This window comes from Spinacia oleracea, chromosome 3 (genome assembly GCF_020520425.1).
Source record: "Spinacia oleracea cultivar Varoflay chromosome 3, BTI_SOV_V1, whole genome shotgun sequence".
Taxonomy (NCBI): domain Eukaryota; kingdom Viridiplantae; phylum Streptophyta; class Magnoliopsida; order Caryophyllales; family Amaranthaceae; genus Spinacia; species Spinacia oleracea.
Window position 1 is genome coordinate 125,295,095 of NC_079489.1, and position 22,074 is coordinate 125,317,168.

The 22,074-nt window shown below is 34.9% G+C and overlaps 4 protein-coding genes and 1 long non-coding RNA gene across 5 annotated transcripts; 3 read left to right on the forward strand and 2 right to left on the reverse strand.

Annotated features, from left to right (window-relative positions):
• The first annotated feature begins 1,273 nt into the window (after positions 1-1,273).
• Positions 1,274-4,846, forward strand: LOC110798174 (uncharacterized). Its single transcript, XM_056838619.1, has 6 exons — positions 1,274-1,387; positions 1,478-1,570; positions 1,750-2,331; positions 3,071-3,223; positions 3,313-3,840; positions 4,092-4,846. Exons 1-3 carry the CDS (start codon positions 1,304-1,306, stop codon positions 2,329-2,331), a joined length of 759 nt encoding a protein of 252 aa, XP_056694597.1. The 5' UTR covers positions 1,274-1,303; the 3' UTR covers positions 3,071-3,223; positions 3,313-3,840; positions 4,092-4,846.
• Positions 4,847-5,451: 605 nt separating this feature from the next.
• On the forward strand, positions 5,452-9,419 carry LOC110780931 (beta-1,3-galactosyltransferase 7-like). Its single transcript, XM_056838626.1, has 6 exons — positions 5,452-5,845; positions 8,239-8,311; positions 8,400-8,520; positions 8,644-8,731; positions 8,843-8,968; positions 9,101-9,419. The coding sequence occupies exons 1-6, from the start codon at positions 5,778-5,780 to the stop codon at positions 9,123-9,125; spliced, it is 501 nt and encodes a 166-aa protein (XP_056694604.1). The 5' UTR covers positions 5,452-5,777; the 3' UTR covers positions 9,126-9,419.
• A 1,598-nt stretch (positions 9,420-11,017) lies between these two features.
• Positions 11,018-12,337, forward strand: LOC130469375 (uncharacterized). The gene is made up of 3 exons (XR_008929881.1): positions 11,018-11,592; positions 11,702-11,905; positions 11,986-12,337. It is a non-coding gene; the product is annotated as an uncharacterized lncRNA (long non-coding RNA).
• Positions 12,338-12,579: 242 nt separating this feature from the next.
• LOC130470048 (uncharacterized) lies at positions 12,580-14,954 on the reverse strand. The gene is made up of 3 exons (XM_056839609.1): positions 14,817-14,954; positions 13,232-14,345; positions 12,580-12,693 (listed from the first exon to the last, which is right to left on the reverse strand). Exons 2-3 carry the CDS (start codon positions 13,757-13,759, stop codon positions 12,580-12,582), a joined length of 642 nt encoding a protein of 213 aa, XP_056695587.1. The 5' UTR covers positions 13,760-14,345; positions 14,817-14,954.
• Positions 13,805-15,376, reverse strand: LOC130470049 (protein FAR1-RELATED SEQUENCE 5-like). The gene is made up of 3 exons (XM_056839610.1): positions 15,189-15,376; positions 14,817-14,960; positions 13,805-14,345 (listed from the first exon to the last, which is right to left on the reverse strand). The coding sequence occupies exons 1-3, from the start codon at positions 15,374-15,376 to the stop codon at positions 13,805-13,807; spliced, it is 873 nt and encodes a 290-aa protein (XP_056695588.1).
• Positions 15,377-22,074: the final 6,698 nt, after the last annotated feature.

A 22,074-nucleotide genomic window follows, 5' to 3' on the forward strand; every position in this document is an offset into this window, starting at 1 on the left:
TCTATAAAAGAACACACTATTTTGATGCCATAGAAATACAAAGTTATAAAAAAAGAACATTAAAATAGGAAAAGAACATAGAATTAAGAACGAGAAAATTTACCTGAATCACCCGAGGCACCTTCATCAACAAGGAGAAAATTTGTTTTGAACTTTCTCTCTCATAGAATCTCTCCTCTGTTGGAAGAAACCAAAAAACTAGTAGAATCTCTCTCATAGAATTAACAAGGAGGAAATTGGTTTTGAACTTTCTCTCTCATAGAATCTCTCCTCTGTTGGGAGAAACCAAAAACTCTTCTTTTTCTCTCTCAAGAATGTGTTTCTAAAATTAGAAGTTATGAATCTCAAAGGAGAAATATTATATATATAGAAAATGAAAAATAAAAAAAATAAAAATAAAAAAAAGGGGGGAAGGAGAAGAAATACAAGCCATGTTCATCCTAAGAACGGTGCACTTGTTTTTTTTTGTTTTGGGTTTTGTTGTTCTGTTCTTTTATGATTTTTAGAAATAAATCTTAATGTTCTTTTATGTTTGTTCTTTTTTCAGAATGTTAAGTATTGAAGAACAACGGAAGCAAATACTTCAACAGAAACAAATGTTGTTAGACATTCAAGAACAGCTGAAAGCACAAGAAGACAGGCTTAATGCACAGACCAATGCCTCGAAAGATGAAAACGAGGATGAACATCCAAAACCCCAACCAAAAAAGAGAAAGTTAACTTTTCGATCGAGGTATATTCTATATTTTTTAGTTCTACATATCATATCATTTATAATCATTATTTTCTTCTTAAAAATATATTTCTTTGATTATTAGTGCACAAGAAGATGATGCACAGAAGGTTGATGTACAACCTGAAACAAAGAAAAAAGGAACAAGAGTCAAAACTATTCCAAATCGAAACAGAACAAGGTAACTTTTGAAATTTTATTGTTCTTTTATTTTTTGACAATGTTCTTTTAATCTTTTATTATGTTTTTAACCTTTATTTGGATTTAAGTTGGGTTCTTTTGTATTCAATTTAATGTTCTTTTCTTTGGCTATCATTGTTCTTTTAAATCACTCTTCTAATGTTCTTTTCTTTGTACGTAATGTTCTTTTTCCTATCTTTGTTGTTCTTTATTATTTTTGATGTTCTTTTGATTTTTAATTGTGGACATGATTCTTAAGTTGTGTAGTTACCTTAATTTGGAATTAAGTGGTGTTCTTTTTGTGTTGAATTTAATGTTCTTTTTTTATAACTAATGTTCTTTTGGTTTCTAAACAGAATACAGCAATATAAGGAAGAATTCCCTCAGACGATGAAAGAGGTCAAGGAGGAATTTGAAGCTCTAGAAAAGAAAAAATCTGCCCCAGTGAATAAGAAGCGCAAAGGAACTTCTAAGGTAAAACTACAAATATTCTTCTTTGAAAACGGATTCAACACATTTATAGAATAAAATATGATAATATAATTTTTTTTTTATGTTAAGAAGGGAAAAGAGATTGTTCTTCGTGAAGATTATGAAGAAGATGAAGAAGAAGTGGAAGAAGAATCAATATCTTCCTCTGCCTTTTTCATAAAGAAGGTCAAATAACTCACTCTATATCTATGTTCTTTTATTTTTCTTTAATGTTCTTTTAAAATATACCTAATGTTTTTTTCTGGTATAACCAAAAAATTGTTGCTTATTTTGTTCTATTTCGTACATATACTGTTCTTTTAAACTATAACTAATGATCTTTTCTCTTTTGTTTCTGTTTTCAGAGAGGTAATGACATAATGATTGCTGATGGAGAAATGGAAGTGAAGGAAGAAGAAAAACCTGTGATTGATCCCAAACAAAAGCCCCATGAGCACAAACTGAATGTGAGGCAAACTGCGCAAATGCTGATGCGCTTTTTGAAGGGAATTTCATCTGATAAACCTATTAATAGGGAAAAGCAACAGGCTATCACAGAGTTAGGGTTCGGGTCTTTTCTAAACCTTGACATACCACCAAATGTAAATCCATTCCCGTACGAGTTGCTTTCCCATTTCAACTCTTCAACCCGGGCCCTAGACTTACAAAAATCTTCCTTGCATATTACAATAGGGGACATATACCTTGTGTATGGTATCCCTATTGGAGGAGACCAGGTGATTGAATTGACAGATGAAACAGATCCAGCGGTGAAGAAAGTATTTTCAGATTTTTGGAAATATTGGGATGTGCAATCTGGATGCCCAAAGTTGGTGAAAATGATAGAAACATTGATCAAAGAAACCACCAAAGTTGATGATAACTGGAAGAGATCTTTCCTCGTGGTTGTTGTTAACACAATGATCAAATCCACTACCAACATTTAGGTATAATTCAAAATTCTTTTCTTTATACTTAATGTTTTGTTAACTATCTTTACTGTTCTTTTTTATTTTTGTTCTTTTAATTTTTAGTTGTAGACATGATTCTTATGTTGTGTACTTATCTTTATCCAAAATTATATCCACAAGGCCAACATAATTTTCTTTGTACTTCATGTTCTTTTACCTATCTCTGCTGTTCTTTTTTATTTTTGTTGTTCTTTTGATTTTTAATTGTGGACATGATTCTTCTGTTGTGTACTTACCTTAATATGGATTTAAGTTGTGTTCTTTTGTGATGAATTTAATGTTCATTTTTTTTAACTATCATTGTTCTTTTGATCACTCTTTCATGTGTTTCTTCAATGTTCTTTTCTTATAAGTTTTCTTTAAATCTTCCTCTAATGTTCTTTTCTTTGTACTTAATGTTCTTTTGCCTATGTTTGCTGTTCTTTTTTATTTTGGATGTTCCATTGATTTTTAAATGTGGACATTATTCTTCTGTTATGTACTTACCTTAATTTGGATTTAAGTTGTGTTCTTTTGTGTTGAATTTAATGTTCTTTTTTTTAACTATCATTGTTCTTTTAGTGACTCTTTCATGTGTTTCTTTAATGTTCTTTTCTTATTATTTTTCGTGTAAACTTCCTGTAATGTACTTTCTTTTGAGTAAATATTCTTTTTTATTATTCAATGAAGAATAATGACTAATTTTTTTTTTTTTTATGTTTTTCTATTTCCAAAGCCAAACTTCAAATTCCTTGCTAGCACGGTTAATCTGAATCGAGTAAGGAATCTGAATTGGTGCCATTATGCCTATACCAGTCTTTTGACGGCAGCTAAATACTGGAATGAGGACCGAAGCAGATGGTTTGCTGGTCCGCTACCATTTTTAATGGTATATTTTAAACATTAAGCTACCATTTTACTTTCATGTTCTTTTTTCATCTAACTGACCAAAAAGATATGTTGTTTTTCTAAAATTAGGTGTGTTATTTTGATCGAGTGCAAATTGAAAAAGAATATCCTCCAAGGAGCTTCCCCATCATTAGATGCTGGTCAAGACAAATGATAAGCAGCAGGGTTAAGCATGATAATGAGTGTGGCTTTGGACATGGTATCATTCTTGACAGAATCGAAAGCCCACCAGAGCTAATACAGTATAGGAGAGATATTCTTTTGGAAAAAGAACAAGAAGAACCACCACAAGAAGAACAAGAACAAGAACAACCACAACCACCACCACCACAACAAGAAGAACCACAACCACCACCACCAGAACAAGAAGAAGTACCACCACCACCACAACAAGAACAAGAACAACCACAACCACCAACAACAGAACAAGAACAAGTACCACCACCACCACCACTACAACAAAAACAACAATAGCAGCAAAAACAACAACAGGCACATCAAAGTTCACCGGTGACTGAACTCGGTGAAGATCAGGAGATACCAGAGCAACAAACACACTCCAACCCCGAGGAAGTCAAACTACCCTCGACAGTTGAGGTAAAAATAAAATTGAAACAGGATTTTATTTTTAATATTCTTTTATTCTTGTAAGATGTTCTTTTTTCATGTATTTGTTCTTTTCATTTTACCATATGTTGTTTTTAATGTTCTATTCAGTACTGATATAATGTTCTTTTAATCCTTTAATATGTTCTTTTGATCCTTTAACATGTTCTTTTTCTTTATTTGTTCATTTTAATTTTATCCCATGTCTTTCTTATGTTCTTTTACTATGTTATTTTCATCAGGAGTTTCATCAGGAGTTCTTGAAGACCACAGCTGAATTAAGTGGTGTGATGAACAAATTCAACAACCTCTTGTCGTTGTCGAAGAAGTTCTTTGACACGACTGTTGATGTAAAAGAAACAATGTCATTTAATATGGCAGAGATGTGGTCCAAGTGTTCAGAAACACAACTTCCAACCGTGTTTGATAACGCCAAGAATGCATCGAATGAGGAGAGAAAAGATTCACAGGAGATCGGTTCCATTCTGAGTCAAGACAAAGAGTTTTTCAGCTCGGACTACTTCTCCATTTTATTTGATGATGCAGTCAAGAAAGCGACTAGAGGGAAGAAAAAAGAAACTATTACGGAAAAAGAAACAGAGGAACCTATATCAGAGGAGCCTCTATCAGAGGAAAGTCTACCAGAATTACCTCCATTTCTCACACCTCCCACTATGTACTCTGAAAATGATGGGGTTAATGATTTGACTTTGAAGCTTGGACTACCGTCCATTTCAGAAATTACCCCTACACATGACTATGAAGAGGAGATGAGGATCCAAGCACTCTTGATGAACAACTCTTTAACAGAACGTGACCTTCAAACGATTTCAGGGGAGAAGGAAGATTATTCAGAAAAAGAACAGCAGTCTCCACCGAAAACCGAGTATGCGTTCTTTTAAACACAGTCACCTTACACATGTATAGAAAAAATGAGACTTTTTCTTTCAATTTTAACTATATTCCTTCATTATTGATGCATTATTCTTTCTTCTATATCGCATGTTATTTTATATTGTACTTAATGTTCTTTTTCCTATCTTTGCTGTTCTTTTTTATTTTAGTTGTTCTTTTGATTTTTAATTGTGGACATGATTCTTCTATTGTGTACTTACCTTAATATGGATTTAAGTTGTGTTCTAATGATATCAATTTAATGTGCTTTTTTTTAACTATCATTGTTCTTTTGATCACTCTTTCATGTGTTTCTTTAATGTTCTTTTATATTGTACTTAATGTTCTTTTTGCTATCTTTGCATGTTCTTTAATATTATTAGTTTTTTTTAATTAAAATATTCACTAGTAGAAAAACGCTTAATTGCATCCCCGCATTTGCCACGCCATTCTGAACATATGACGCAAATGACAATTTTTAGCATAAAATTTAGTCATTTGCCTCGCAAATTTGTTAATTTGCGAGGCAAATGACTCTAGAATGCTCCCAGAGTCAGTTGCGTCGCAGATTAACAAAACTGCGAGGCAAATGACTCAATCAAGTGCGTCGCAGTTTTTTAATATGGCGACGCAAAGGACTAGTCCATCCTCAAAGATTATACTGCATCGCAGCTTTTTAATTGGCGACGCAATGATACCCTAAAATTCCTAAAAATTAATTCAATTCCTCACAGAGGGTTTCCGCCTCCTCCCTCCATACATCTCTTTCTCTCTCATCCTCCTTTTTCTAGATCTCCTGTTTGAAACCCACCCTAACCACAACACCACTATCCCGCTTCCCTTCAAAGGCTCCAATACCTTGTTCTCTGTCTCCTCCGAAACTCTAATCAATGGAAATCTAAGCTGTGCGAAAATGGCAAGAACTGGAAAAATTCTAGGTCCCGGCGCGACGAAGAAGGCTATATCTCGAAGAATTAATGTTCGTTTGCAGTTTCCGTTGGGTATTATTGTTTGATTTTTGAACGTTGAGTAATATGCTGAACATGTTGGTGCTTGAGCTCTCGTTTACTCCGCCGCCATCCATGATTACCTTCCTGCTGAGGTATTTTCTCTCTCCTACCTTAGTTTCCATGTTTAATTAGTTTTGCGCCTCTTTTTGTTGTTTTATTATAAATCTAGGGTTTGATCATGTTGGTTAGTTTGTGAATTCGAGTATTTTGTTTTCGAGTTTTTGAACTTTTAATTGAGGATTTTGATTTTTTTTTGAAGTTGTTAGTTGTTGATCTGGGTAGGTTTGAATCGTGATCGTAGTGATTTGGGTGGAAAATAGATCTTTTGTTGATTTTAATCTGAAAAAACAATTTCCCATATAGATGCTACATTGCTGACCTGAAGTATGAATGTTGTTGTTTTTAATTTCTAATTTTGTGGGAATTTGGTCGTATTAATTTTTCGCAGATCTGGATTTTTAGTGTTGTGAAGTATGATGCTTAAGTTTAGTCACTGAGCGTGTTATGTTGCGTGATCTGACTGCTTTGATCAATTATCCCACATTGAATCTGGGTGTTTGTTGATTATTGTGAATGTTAGACTTCTAGTTTACTGATGCACCTGGGATCATGTGATCCGATGTGATTTGGTGACAATCAGACTGTTTAATTGCCGTTTGAATTGTTGTCACACCATATGGGAGTGTACTTTCACTCTCCTACGTTGGTGTCGAAGTTTATCATCTTTTGCCCCTTTCTTATGTTATTATGGCGAATCTAGGATTTTGAATTTAAAGTTACTTCATTTCTGTTCTGCTAGATTGAACTTGCTTATGTTCCCAAATGGATTGTGGATCAATAAGTGATTAGTGATCGAAGCTTATGTTTTTGCGTTAATGACAGTTACATTTTCAGATTCATTTTCCCTTTCTAAATTCAAAATCAGTTACTAATTGCTGTTTTTAATGTATATTTAACTTTTGGAACTTTTATAATGAATTGTCAATGAATTGGGTACTATAGATAAATTGTTTGCTACTAATATATTCTTACTTTTCTTTTGTCAGTAGTTGCTAATAATTCTGAATTGTGTGACAATTCTGACAAGTAGTGATATATTCTATCTTTCTGCATTTGTTGTTTCTGTTGCTTATGTTGACAAGTTGTAGTTGCTTATGTTGTTTCTGCATTTGTAGATTGGAAGGGAGATTATGTAGGTGTAATCCATTATACAAGTAGGGCTTCATCTTATGTGCAGTTTGTCACTTTGTCTACATTGAACACACAGTCTTCCAACTAAAATGGATATCCACTTGTAAGAATTATACAGATAATAGTATTATGTATGTAAACAGGCCACCATACTTTCTTATGAATGATTAATAAGACTATGAAATTGGCCATAGTTTTCTCCTGAATTCCTGATAGTAACATCAGTCACCAGGGTGGGTGTGCTTTTGGAATGGCCGAATGACTGATTGCCTGCCTGGATCAACTCTTTAAACTGGCCATTGGTTGAAACTTTTAAATTATCCTTTGAGCTTATTGAACATTGAAGATCAGGGAATCAAGCTTTTCATTTGATAGCCGATAAAGATAGCTCTATGAATATAATAACTGAATTCCTTATAACTGCAATACCAGCTACCCTAATTAGTTACTGGTCAGTAATATAACATACATGGACATTACCCAGTGCCTCTAGTTATGATCTTTAACGCTTAGGGTGGGTTGATGGGCAGAGAATTCATATGTGTTCTAACTTACACATTTTCTTAGCCTTGGATCTGTACTTTCAAAGAGTCCACTTCCTCTAATCTGTGGTTGGTTCACCTTAAAAAGACTTATTTTTTCTTACACGGACTTCTTTTGTCTGGGAAAAAAACTTATGTTGTCTGAACAAATAAGATAAAATAAAGTTTTACCAACACTATCTTAGTCATCTAATATCTAGCAAGGGTTTTATTCTTGTGCAATGCTAAGAATTCTTGTCATATATGTTTCAAAATGATTGATTGTTATTTACTTGGTTAAGAAGTAAAAACTAAGTCTTTAAACAAGAACTAGGACGACAAGTATCTTTTGAGGAATCTGGAGAGTTTGGCATTCAGGGGAGTTTGTATCATAGTACTTTAAAGGGTTAAAAGTCCTAAGGAAGTACATGGATATAATGAAAAAAATGATTGATAAGCACACACATAATATATCAAAGCATTGGTGTGATTGGTATGAGATTTGTTGTTGCAACTTGCAAATCACCAAGATTAAAACTTCATATCCTTTAAACTTCAAGCAAAGCTTTTATTGCTTGTGGAGAGACTGAAAAGGACATTGGATATAGTGGTCATACTCCTTTGTGTTCTAACCGCGCGTGCATATTTTTTTCCATTCGACTGTTGGAGCTATTGGAAGATAGTTTGTTATAAATGTGGTGAAATGTGCTTTTTTTTTTAATGCTAAATTATTGTGAAATGTGCATTGACTGAAATATGCATTCTTGAAATAGTGCTACATCTAACAGCATATTAGATCGAGCGATTGATTCGGAGGAAGCTCAGCATCATGACTTTCTCAGGCTGGTAATAATACAATCCCCAAGTTCAGTATATCTATGTACAGGTTAACCTTTTCGGTCATTGTGAGAATCTTGTCCTAAAACATTTTCAGGAGCATATTGAAGGATATCATGAATTGTCTGCAAAAACCAAGATATACTTCTCCACAGCTGTTGCAAAATGGGATGCTGATTTTTATGTCAAGGTGGATGACGATGTACATTTAAATTTAGGTACATTTTTAAAATAATGTTATTTCTGTATCTAATTATCTATCATATGTTGCCCTCACCACCATGGTTTCCATTATCCACTGTCTCTGATGATTTTTGTTCATTATCTGTTTTTTATTGCAGGTGTTTTTGCGTCAACTCTTGCTCATTATCGATCAAAACCAAGAGTGTATATCGGATGTATGAAATCTGGACCCGTTCTGGCTGATAAGTAAGCTTCCAGGACCTCTTTATATAGGTCATCCATTTGTTCTTTTTTTGTTTCTTGGTATTTAGATAATTTTCAATGTCCCTCTTATGCATTTCTTTTGTTTTTTCATAGGAATGTTAAATACCATGAACCAGAATTCTGGAAGTTTGGGGAAGATGGAAACAAGTACTTTCGCCATGCAACTGGGCAGATCTATGCCATCTCCAAAGATTTGGCAACATATATTTCTATAAATCAGTGAGATTCAGTTTCTTTTTTCCTGATATCTGCTTTTTTTTTATGAATTTTCAACCTCTTTATGCTTCATCTTCAGGGTCTCATCTCATTTGTGTTAACTATATTCACACCTTAACCAAAATGTTTCTTTAGATGGAATCGCTTTGCTAGTGGATGATTTCGTGAAGGTTGGTTTTCTACTCACGATCTGTACACCAAAACCAATTTGATTGACATACTAAATGCACTTTTCTCATCACTTGCTACGCCTTGGCCATGATTGTTGGGACGTTGCTCGATACTACACTAGAAGCAAGGGAAACACTAGAAGATTCTGGGCAGCAACTAATTTTTTTTTTTTGTTGGGTGTCAAGAGAAACCGTTAGATGGAATACATTGTTGTAGATATTTCAAGCTTTTGTATTGTAAGATTTATGAAGGTACTGCCTTTACGTATTTAGTCTTATTGATTTGATGTGGTTCTATTTAATAATATGAGTTGTCCATTTTACTATACATAGGTTTCATTTTACTATATATATATATATATATATATATATATATATATATATATATATATATAGTAAAATATCTAACTTTTTTTTACAAAATTCAAAGTCATTTGCGTCGCACATTAAGCTAATGTGCGAGGCAAATGACTTATTTCTTTGGCGCTCAAATAGTCATTTGCGTCGCACATTAAGCTATTGTGCGAGGCAAATGACTTATTTTTTGGCGCCTGAAAAGTCATTTGCGTCGCACATTTGCTTAATGTGCGACGCAAATGAGGGTCATTTGCGTCGCACAAATGTGCGATGCAAATGACTTTTAGTCATTTGCGTCGAGAGTTTTTGCCACGCACAATGTGCGATGCAAATGAGCCTTTTTCCACTAGTGATTGTTCTTTTATGAATATCATTGGTACTTTTTCTACTGTCATTGTGTTCTTATCTGTCTTAATGCATTAATGTTAATCGTATTTTATTTTAAATGATCGTTTGTTCTTTTATTATAAATGATTTTGTTCTTTTAGAATGTTCAAAATATATTTTCTCTCTGCACAGAGTACCTGAGAGTTTGAAGAACAATGATGATGCTTTGAACAAAAGCAGCGAAAAAGGGACACCAATCCCTAATCGAGAAGAACAAGATTTTGAGACCCCAAAAGTTCCTGTAGCGGATTCCCAGGGTGATGTGATTACTCCATCAGTCTATCTGAGGTAAGAACACTCTTATGTTCTATTAGATATGATTTGGTGTTCTTTTTCTTCTTTGAATTGTTCTTTTTAATTTTGACTATGTTCTTTCATATATTTAGACTGTTATTTTATTCACTATCAATGTGTTCTTTTCCTAAGAGATGAAGAGGATGTTCCAACAAAAACATAAAAAGATGAAGAGGATGTTCCAACTACAAGTCAAATCCCTGCCACAATGAGGATGAAGAGAATCAAGAATGTCCCTATAGTGTTACGGTCACCGTTTTTAATTCAGTATTCACATTTACTTGAGGCTAGTGACAAACTAAGCCAAGAGGACAAGGATTTGAAATGCATTCTTGATTATGCAATTGGAGAGGGTGATCCTAGGTAAGTATTTTAACACAATTGCAATTAATTCAATCTACTTGTTCTTTTTAAATTTATAGTGTTCTTATATTGATATCATTTTTATTGTTTAAAACAGTGAGTTGGTGTACTATGACAAATGGAACCTAATTACAAGAGCTAATATGCAAACCCTAGGTAAAATTAATTTCAGTTGTTCTTTTTCAACACATAGGTGTTCCTTTTGTACTAAAGTTTGTTCTTTTCTTTTTTTTACAATAGGTGGGGATGTTTGGGTGGAAAATAATATCATTGACACATTCGCAAAACTGTTGAATGATGATCGAGACCAGTGCGTAAAGTCGAACATGAAATTCTACTTTTCGACAATTCCTTATGTAAGATTTAAAACATCCAAAACCTTATTATTTTATTTGTTTATTATTTTATACTAGTGTATACTTAAAATTATTTTCTATATGAAGAATATGCTGTTACAAAACGACGCATATGGTGGGACACAAGATAGCCAAGGAACTGAGCAGAAGAGGTTTCAGAATTTTATGGATTCCATTAAGCATGAAATGTCAGTTGCAAATGTTTCATCTCTAAAGGGATACCATCTGGTAAAAATGTTCTTTTTCTTTGCTAAATGTTCTTTTTTTTTGGCTAAGTTGATGTTCTTTTTTCTTTGCCTAATGTTCTTTTCTCTTTTTGTAATTGTTCTTTCCTGTTTTTTTTTTTTTGGCTAAGTTGATGTTCTTTTTTCTTTGCCTAATGTTCTTTTCTGTTTTTGTAGTTGTTCTTTCCTGTTTTTTTTTTGGCTAAGTTGATGTTATTTTTTCCTTGCCTAATGTTCTTTTCTGTTTTTGTAGTTGTTCTTCCCTTTTTAATTTTTTTTGGCTAAGTTGATGTTCTTTTTTCTTTGCCTAATGTTCTTTTCTGTTTTTGTAGTTGTTCTTTCCTGTTTGTTCTGGTGCACATTTCTTCCTCATTGTGATAAACAATAAAACAAAGAAAGTTGAAATTCTTGACAATCTCGATCTACCGGAGGGAATACCTTTTGAGAACAAATATGAACAGAATCCCCAAAAGACTGTAAGTCTATTGAGTCAATTTCATCTCAAAATAATATTTAAGTATTTCTGTTCTTTTTTATTTTCGTGTTGTTTAATATTTTGATCTTTGTTCTTTATAATCCATGCAGTTTGAAGCATGGTTGAAGTTTTGTGAGCTGGAAGGGTATCCATTAAAAAACACACAAATCAAGCAATATGAAATCACATTACCTTCAATGACATGGAAAAATCGAGAAAACAAAGTCGACTGTGGGGTGTATGCAATGCGGCATATGGAGACATATAAAGGCAACCCGAATTGGGATTGTGGATTTACAAACTGTGAAGATGATGTAAGTAGTTCCTAAATCTTATTTTTTTTCGAAACTTGTAAATATGTTATTTAAATAACACATTATTATTTTATTTTCAGAAAAACTATATTCGGCAGCTAAGGATACATTATGCAACACAAATCTTATCAAGCGCTCAGAACGAGAAGCATGAGTTGAGATATCTGGCACTGAAACAAGCAAATCAAGTAGAATAGACATTACTTTTGAAACAATGGTTTGATATTGGATGTTGGTTGTTGTTTAAAAACAAGCATGAGTTGGTTGTGGTTTGGTTTAAAACAATGGTTTGTTATTGTTCTTTTGAAACAATGGTTTGATAGTGTTCCTTAGAAACAATGGTTTGATAGTATCTGTGTTCTTTTAATGTTGCTGATTGTTCTTTTGAACTAGTAGTTTGTGAATTGGTTTAGAAACAATTGTTCTTTTGAACTGGTTGTTTGTAAATGTTCTTTTGACTGATTGTTCTTTTCAAAATGTTTGAAAATCTTTTGAATTCCTGTGAATATCAGGATGTAAATACTTAAGGTATTATGTTGTAAATTCAAATTATATATATAAAACTTCATATTAAAAACTACATTTTAGTTTGTTGATTCCACAAACAACAGTAGCTTGCAATCAACTAATATGTTCTTTTAAAAAATGAACAAATTACCAATCGCGAAAAGAATCTACAAAGGATGTATGTGTACTCCAAAATAATCATCTGGAACATATGCTTCCAATTGTGAATTTGGAGATGTTGGATGAACCAAAACCCCACCAACAGGTAAATTTATGATACACTGAAAAAGAACAAAGAAACAGTAAGGAAAAAAAGAACATGATTAGGAAGAAAAAAGAACAAAATAGATATTAAAAAAGAACAGTTCTAAAAAGAACATAATAAACATTAAAAGAACAAATAGATGTTCTTTTAAAAAATGAACTGTTTAGCAAAAGAACATAAACAAAAAGACAAAAAGAACATATAGGAAGAAAAACGAACAAGGATAAACAAAAGGAACAAACTAAAGAAATAAAAGAACAAATAGATTATTAAAAAGAACAATTTTCCAATGATAAACAAAAAGACAAAAAGAACATATAGGAAGAAAAACGAACAATGATAAACAAAAGGAACAAACTAAAGGAATAAAAGAACAAATAGATTATTAAAAAGAACAATTTTCCAACAGAACATAATAAAGTAAACTAAAAGATCATTAACAAAAAGGATAAATAGAACATAAAAATGGAAAAAAGAACAATGATAAAAAATAAATAAAAAGAACATTCTAAAGTAATAAAAGAACAAATAAATGTTTAAAAAGAACAGTGTACCTGATCAGTAGACTGAGTTTCCTCCCTCAAATTATCAACATGTCTTTCTCTTCTCTTGTTCCAACCTTTCAGTTTATTGCGTTTCTTCTCAACAATTCCTTTAGGTCTCACATTCCTCTCATTAGCCTTTTCAGTCCCGTTCTTAATCTTCCTCTTTCGCTTTGGTGGATTTTGAATCATTGTTGGAATGACTTTTTCAGCAATCGGTTCCACAACATCCGGCAAAACTGTGTCTGTTGAAGGCTCAACGACATCGAGTAGAGTTTCATCTCGCACATACTTGTTTGATACATTACCATCCCCTTCAACACCACCAATATACTCCTTTACTTTGCATGACATATCCAACACACCCAAATCAATAAGCTTCCTTGCAGCCGGACAATGTTGAGCTTCATTTATAACTTTGATGCAATTTCTTATGCTTTGCATCCTCCAAACTGAAGCAGAAACAACACTTACTTCATTATCTCTATCTTCTCCTTCTTCAACAATCGTGTTCATAGCCTCTTTGGTCCATCTCTTCATAATGTATTGTTTGGGAATCTCTTCAACATTATGGACAATGAAAACTCAAAGAATATGAGAACAAAGAACTCCTATCTTTCCATATGACTTGCAAGTACAATCAACAACCATCTCTTGCTCATTAAACTTCACAACATGTCTAATAAAATCCTTTGTAGGATGCCCAACAATGTACTTAGAAACTGGAAACTCATAGGAAATGCGTTGACACCTCAAACCAATTGCTTTGATAAATCGTTGCTCAAATATCAAATATATTGCAATGATATACACATCCCGCGCATGCAAACATAACATGTTATCCGCACATGCGTAATATCTATTTCCAGTAGAAGAATTATAATCTCCCTTGTTCTCCTTACTTCTCCATTCATCAATTACATCTAAAAAACACTTATAAAAATCACATAAACCATTCGTTTTATGCAACCTCCTAGAAATAGAATGATTTGTCGTCTCACTCCTTTGAGAAGATAAAATACCCCCAGAAAACCACTCTTTGTTATATGCAGGACACAATTTCTCTTTCAAATCATATAACCTCTCTATCCATTTGTGTGTCTTGCAATTGTAATCAGTCATAAGACTACAAAAGAACAAATAACAAAAAAAAAGAACAATAAGTCACACAAAAAGTACACACGAAAAACGCGTAACATATAAAAAAGAACAATATATAAAAAAAAGAACAACGAAAATAAAAAGAACAATATATAGAAAAGAACAACGAAAATAAAAAGAACATCAGAAGAAAAATAAAAGAACACATAAAGAAAACAAAAGAACAAAAAACACACTATCAGAATTATAAAGTGTATTTAGGAAAAAAAAAGAACAATAAGTCACACAAAAAGTACACACAAAAAACGCGTAACATATAAAAAAGAACAATATATAAAAAAAAAAGAACAACGAAAATAAAAAGAACAATATATAGAAAAGAACAACGAAAATAAAAAGAACATCAGAAGAAAAATAAAAGAACACATAAAGAAAACAAAAGAACAAAAAAGACACTATCAGAATTATAAAGTGTATTTAGGAAATTATATATTACCTATTCCAATAATGCTGAAACTCGGCAATTGTGTCAGTATATTTCAAAACATAATCAAATCTACGTTTGAAACCATCCTTAGCCATAACACCTTTGATGTTTACAATAGCATTTTCTCCTATATGCCATGTACATAACCGATGCCTTGATTTAGGAAACACTTCCCTAAAACACATCAACAAAAAGCAATATATATATATATATATATATATATATATATATATATATATATATATATATATATATATATATATATATATATATATATATATATATATATATATATATATTAATAAAAAGAACATTAAAAGTAATAAAAAGAACATAATGAATGTACAATAAAGAACATAATAGGATCATAATCGACGATACCTTATAGCCTTGTCCATTGCAGAACTCTGATCCGTCATGATAGTAACCGGTTGCTTCCCACCCATAGATATCAAAAAAGAATTAAAAAGCCACTCAAAAGAACCTGACTTCTCATTCAAAAGAAACCCAACTCCAAACATGATATTTTGAGTGTGGAGATTCATTCCAACAATAGGACCACATATCATTGTTAGGTTATGATACATATGACAATTCATAAATCATGCGGAAAAAACCATTAAGCCAGGAAAACATATTATTTACACATAATCATTTAGCATAGTTTAGATGCATACTCTTTGTTGCGTGCCTTCCCTAGCTGCGCCCGAACCGAACAAGAACAAGTCTTTAGGACTCCAAGTGTCGTCCCTCCGTAGATAGTCCACAGCACGTCCGGATCCGCCTTAAGATTGACCAACTAGAATCGCCCTTAAGGTACTCTGAATTTTCGGCACTTTATAGGCAATTGTATGACTGAATTTTGCTCTCAAAAACTCACTTTGAATACTTGAATACTCGATGTAAATATGTGACCCTAGGCACCTATTTATAGAGTTATGGAAAAGGATTTGGAATCATATTAGGATACTAATTTATTTAATTATAATCCTACTAGGACTCTAATTAAATAAACTAAATCTTTTAGGATTAGATTTAATCATATGACAAATCCCGGTAGCTTTAGGATTCGAGTAGCACACAAACACACACGCACGCACAGCAGCCCACGAGGGGCGCCATGCGCGCGCGCAGCCCGCGTGCTCGCAGCCCACTGCCGCAAGCCCACACGCTGCCGTAGCCTTGGCGCGTGATGGGCCTGCCTTGCGGTGGGCCTGGCGCAGCCTTGGCTGGTGCGTTTGTGGCGCGCTGGCTTGCTGGGCGATGGCCCGGCTTCGTGCTGGGCCTTCGTCTGGCAGGCCTCGTCCGATGCTAATTCGTACGATACGCTTCCGATTAATTTCCCGATTCCGGAATTCATTTCCGATACGAACAATATTCAACATTTCCGATTCCGAAATCAATTTCCGTTTCGAACAAATATTTAATATTTCCGTTTCCGGAATTATTTTCCGATTCCGATAATATTTCCGATTCTGACAATATTTCCGTTTCCGGCAATATTTCCGATTCCGGCAATATTTCCGATTCCGGCAATATTTCCATTTCCGATAATATTTTCCGATACGTACCATGTTTCCGTTTCCGGCAACATCTACGACTTGGATAATATTTATATTTCCGATACGATCCATATTTCCGTTTCCGGCAATATCATCGTTTCCGGAGTATTCATTTCTTGCCTGTGACGATCTCAGCTCCCACTGAAACCAAGATCCGTCGATTCCGAATATCCATAGATGGATTATTTAATGCCATTAAATACTTGATCCGTTTACGTACTATTTGTGTGACCCTACGGGTTCAGTCAAGAGTAAGTTGTGGATTAATATCATTAATTCCACTTGAACTGAAGCGGCCTCTAGCTAGGCATTCAGCTCACTTGATCTCACTGAATTATTAACTTGTTAATTAATACTGAACCGCATTTATTAGACTTAACATTGAATGCATACTTGGACCAAGGGCATTATTTCCTTCAGTCTCCCACTTGTCCTTAGGGACAAGTGTGCATTTCCCAATTCCTTTGTCGCTCGATGCTTGCTCTTGAACATAAGGTAATAGTTGTCATCCTTATTATGTCCAGAGGTGTTCCTCGGTTTCAGAGTTCAACTGATCAAATAAACAGATAATCATAGCCTATGATTCATCCGAGCATGGCCATGCATTTCACAGTTTCTAGCTCTCCGAGTGGCCTTGTACAACTTTTAAGCATCTCATCCCGATTTATGGGAGGACAATCCCAATCTTGCGATCTTGAGATTAGACTTCGTTTGATAGGTGATTACCTGAGCGTTGCCTTTATAGCCTCCTTTTACGGTGCGACGGTTGGTCAACGTCAAAGCAACCAGTTATCAAACAAGTAATCTCAAATCACTCAGGTATTGAGGATTTAGTGTCTAATAATTTTAATGAAATTTACTTATGACAGATTTTCATCTCTTACAGTAAAGTTTCATAGGTCTTGTCCGATACTAGTCTTCCCAAAGTAAGTATCTATGCAAATGATTATGACATTGCCATGTCCACATAGTTCAAGAAATAGAACTACTAGTCATCTTGCATTCTAGTCGTCTAACGTTTTCTATGCGTCCAATTTTATAGAAAACTCCGACTAGGGACCATTTTCAACCTTTGACATTCAAGTTCACTTGATAGACATTTCTTAGTCACAGGACTGGTCCTGACAGTCTATCTTGAATATATCGTCAAATTGAAGGGACTCATCATTTAATAAACCACAAATTAAATGGAAAAATGAATTCTTTTCATTTGTTGTGAATGATTAACCAATAATGTTTTACAAAGATTTAAACTCTAAAACTTTAAAACATTAAACAGGGTCATCAAAGCCATTCTCCAATATGCTTGATTCCCATAGCTGCAGTGTGCGAGTTGTGCTTCGCCTGCGGCAGAGGTTTAGTCAATGGATCTGATATGTTGTCATCAGTTCCAATCTTGTTTATCTCGACTTCTTTTCTTTCAACGAACTCTCGTAGAAGGTGAAATCTACGAAGTACATGCTTGACTCTCTGGTGGTGTCTAGGCTCCTTTGCCTGTGCAATAGCTCCGTTATTATCACAATACAGGGCTATTAGTCCTTTAATGGAGGGGACTACACCAAGTTCACCTATGAACTTCCTTAGCCATATAGCTTCCTTTGCTGCTTCATGTGCAGCAATGTACTCCGCTTCAGTTGTAGAATCCGCAATGGTGCTTTGCTTAGCACTTTTCCAGCTTACTGCTCCTCCGTTGAGGCAGAAGACAAACCCAGACTGTGATCTGAAATCATCTTTGTCGGTTTGGAAACTTGCATCCGTTAGCCTTTAACAATTAATTCATCATCTCCACCATAGACCAGGAAGTCATCTTTGTGCCTTTTCAGGTACTTCAGAATATTCTTGGCAGCAGTCCAATGCGCCTCTCCTGGGTCTGACTGGTATCTGCTCGTAGCACTGAGTGCGTACGCAACATCCGGGCGTGTACATATCATAGCATACATCAATGATGCATATGGAATCCCATTCATTCGTCTACGCTCATCAAGTGTTTTTGGGCACTGATTCTTGCTTAGAGTCATTCCATGAGACATGGGTAGGTAGCCTCGCTTGGAGTCCGCCATCTTGAACCTATCAAGCACCTTATTGATATAAGTGCTTTGACTAAGTCTAATCATCCTTTTAGATCTATCTCTGTAAATCTTGATGCCCAATATGTACTGTGCTTCTCCTAGATCTTTCATCGAAAAACATTTCCCAAGCCAAATCTTGACAGAGTTCAACATAGGAATGTCATTTCCGATAAGTAATATGCCGTCGACATATAATACTAGGAAAGCAATTTTGCTCCCACTGACCTTCTTGTATACACAAGATTCGTCTGCGTTCTTGATGAAACCAAAGTCACTGACTGCTTCATCAAAACGTATATTCCAGCTCCTGGATGCCTGCTTCAATCCGTAGATTGACTTCTTTAGCTTGCATACCTTTTTAGCATTCTTTGGATCCTCAAAACCTTCAGGCTGTGTCATAAACACAGTTTCTGTTAAAACGCCGTTTAAGAAAGCAGTTTTGACATCCATCTGCCATATTTCGTAATCGTAATATGCAGCGATTGCTAACATTATCCGAATAGATTTTAGCATTGCAACTGGTGAAAAGGTTTCATCGTAATCCACACCGTGGACTTGCCTGTAACCTTTTGCAACCAATCTAGCTTTGAAAACTTCAAGTTTCCCATCCTTGTCCTTTTTCAGTTTGAAAACCCATTTGCTTCCAATGGCTTGGTAGCCATCTGGCAAATCGACCAAATCCCATACTTGGTTTTCAGACATGGAGTCTAATTCAGATTGCATGGCTTCTTGCCATTGCTTGGAGCTAGGGCTCGTCATAGCTTGTTTGTAAGTCGCAGGTTCACCACTTTCAAGTAATAGAACGTCATAGCTCTCGTTCGTCAAAATACCTAAGTACCTTTCCGGTTGAGATCTATATCTTTGCGATCTACGCGGGGTAACATTTCTAGTTTGACCATGATTCTCACCAGATTCTTCTAAAGATCTCTGAGTTTCATCCTGAATGTCATCTTGAGCATTCTCTAGAGTTTGTTGTTCGACTCGAATTTCTTTGAGGTCCACTTTTCTCCCACTTGTCATTTTGGAAATGTGATCTTTCTCCAAAAAGACACCATCTCGAGCAACAAACACCTTGTTCTCAGATGTATTGTAGAAGTAATACCCCTTTGTTTCCTTTGGATAGCCCACAAGGATACATTTGTCAGATTTTGGATGAAGTTTGTCTAAAATTAATCGTTTGACGTATACTTCACATCCCCAAATCTTAAGAAAAGACACATTTGGAGGCTTTCCAAACCATAACTCATATGGAGTCTTTTCGACAGCTTTAGACGGAGCTCTATTTATAGTGAGTGCAGCTGTATTTAGTGCATGTCCCCAAAATTCTAATGGAAGTTCGGCCTGACCCATCATTGACCTGACCATGTCTAGCAAGGTTCTGTTCCTCCGTTCCGACACACCGTTCCATTGTGGTGTTCCAGGAGGAGTCAATTCTGTTAGAATTCCACATTCTTTCAGATGGTCATCAAATTCATAGCTCAGATATTCACCGCCTCTATCAGACCGCAGTGCCTTAATCTTCTTGCCTAATTGATTCTCTACTTCACTCTGAAATTCCTTGAATTTGTCAAAGGATTCAGACTTATGCTTCATTAGGTAGACATAACCATATCTACTGAAGTCATCAGTGAAAGTGATAAAGTAGCTGAAACCACCTCTAGCATTTGTACTCATTGGTCCACATACATCTGTATGGATTAAACCCAATAGTTCATTTTCTCTTTCTCCAACTTTAGAGAAAGGTTGCTTTGTCATTTTGCCAAGTAAACATGATTCGCATTTACCATAATCCTCTAAGTCAAATGGTTCTAGAATTCCTTCCTTTTGAAGTCTTTCTAAGCGTTTCAAGTTTATATGGCATAATCGACAATGCCACAGATAGGTGAGATCTGAATCATCCTTTTTGGCCTTTTTGGTATTTATGTTATATACTTGTTTGTCGTGATCTAATAAATAAAGTCCATTGACTAATCTAGCAGATCCATAAAACATCTCTTTAAAATAAAACGAACAACTATTGTCTTTTATTAAAAAGGAAAATCCCTTAGCATCTAAGCAAGAAACTGAAATGATGTTTTTAGTAAGACTTGGAACATGGAAACATTCTTCCAGTTCCAAAACTAGCCCGGAGGGCAACGACAAATAGTAGGTTCCTACAGCTAATGCAGCAATCCGTGCTCCATTTCCCACTCGTAGGTCGACTTCACCCTTGCTTAACTTTCTACTTCTTCTTAGTCCCTGTGGATTGGAACATAAGTGTGAGCCACAACCTGTATCTAATACCCAAGAAGTTGAATTAGCAAGTATATAGTCTATAACGAAAATACCTGAAGATGGAACGACTGTTCCGTTCTTCTGATCTTCCTTTAGCTTCAAGCAATCTCTCTTCCAATGCCCCTTCTTCTTGCAGTAGAAGCATTCGGATTCAGAAGTGGGTTGACTGACCTTCCTCTTTACAGATTTGGCGCCAGTTTGCTTAGTTGGGCTGGCCTTGTTGCCACCTTTCTTAGCACTCCTCTTCTTTCCAGATTTCTTGAACTTGCCCCCACGCACCATAAGCACATCCTGCTTATCACTTTTGAGCGTCTTTTCAGCGGTCTTCAACATACCGTGAAGCTCAGTGAGCGTTTTGTCCACACTATTCATACTGTAGTTCAGTTTGAACTGATCATACCCGCTATGAAGAGAATGGAGGATGGTGTCTATAGCCATTTCCTGAGAAAATTGCTGATCCAGCCGACTCATATTCTCAATGAGTCCAATCATTTTGAGAACATGTGGACTTACGGGCTCGCCTTTCTTAAGCTTGGTCTCAAGAATTTGCCTATGAGTCTCGAATCTTTCGACTCGAGCCAGATCTTGGAACATGTTCTTCAACTCACTGATGATTGTGAAAGCATCTGAGTTGATGAACGTTTTCTGCAGATCCGCACTCATGGTGGCGAGCATTAGACATTTCACATCCTTGTTGGCATCAATCCAACGATTGAGGGCTGCCTGAGTGACCCCGTCGCCTGCGGCTTCGGGCATCGCCTCATCTAGGACATACTCCTTTTCTTCCTACATAAGAACTATTTGCAAGTTCCTTTGCCAGTCAAGGATGTTCTTCCCGTTCAACTTATCCTTTTCGAGAATTGATCGAATGTTAAATGAATTGTTGTTTGCCATATTTAAAACTACAATTGAAAAGAATAAACAAATAAATAACCATTCACGGTTTCTCTTAATAAACTTAAATTCTAGCATACATGCATAATTCAATGTTTATTAAGCATTTTATTCAAGTTATGTGTTCCGGCAGGTGTGAATAAAATGATTCCAAGATCCTAAAATCATTGAAGAACTAAGCACAGTTTGTCGACTTAATCCTAAAACATCTTAGGTAAGCAAAGGCCTTTTGCTAATAGTCTAGAAACTATTCTTGGTTGATAGGTACGTCTAAGAACTTATTAGGTAAACCTATCGATTTTGCCACAACATAAAAGGACTCCTTACTTATATCGTTGAGTTTCACCAAAACTAACATGTACTCACAATTATTTGTGTACCTTGCCCCTTTAGGACCAATAAGTAACACCTCGCTGAGCGAAAACTATTACTAGATTGATGTAAAGGATATCCAAGCAAGTGTATATT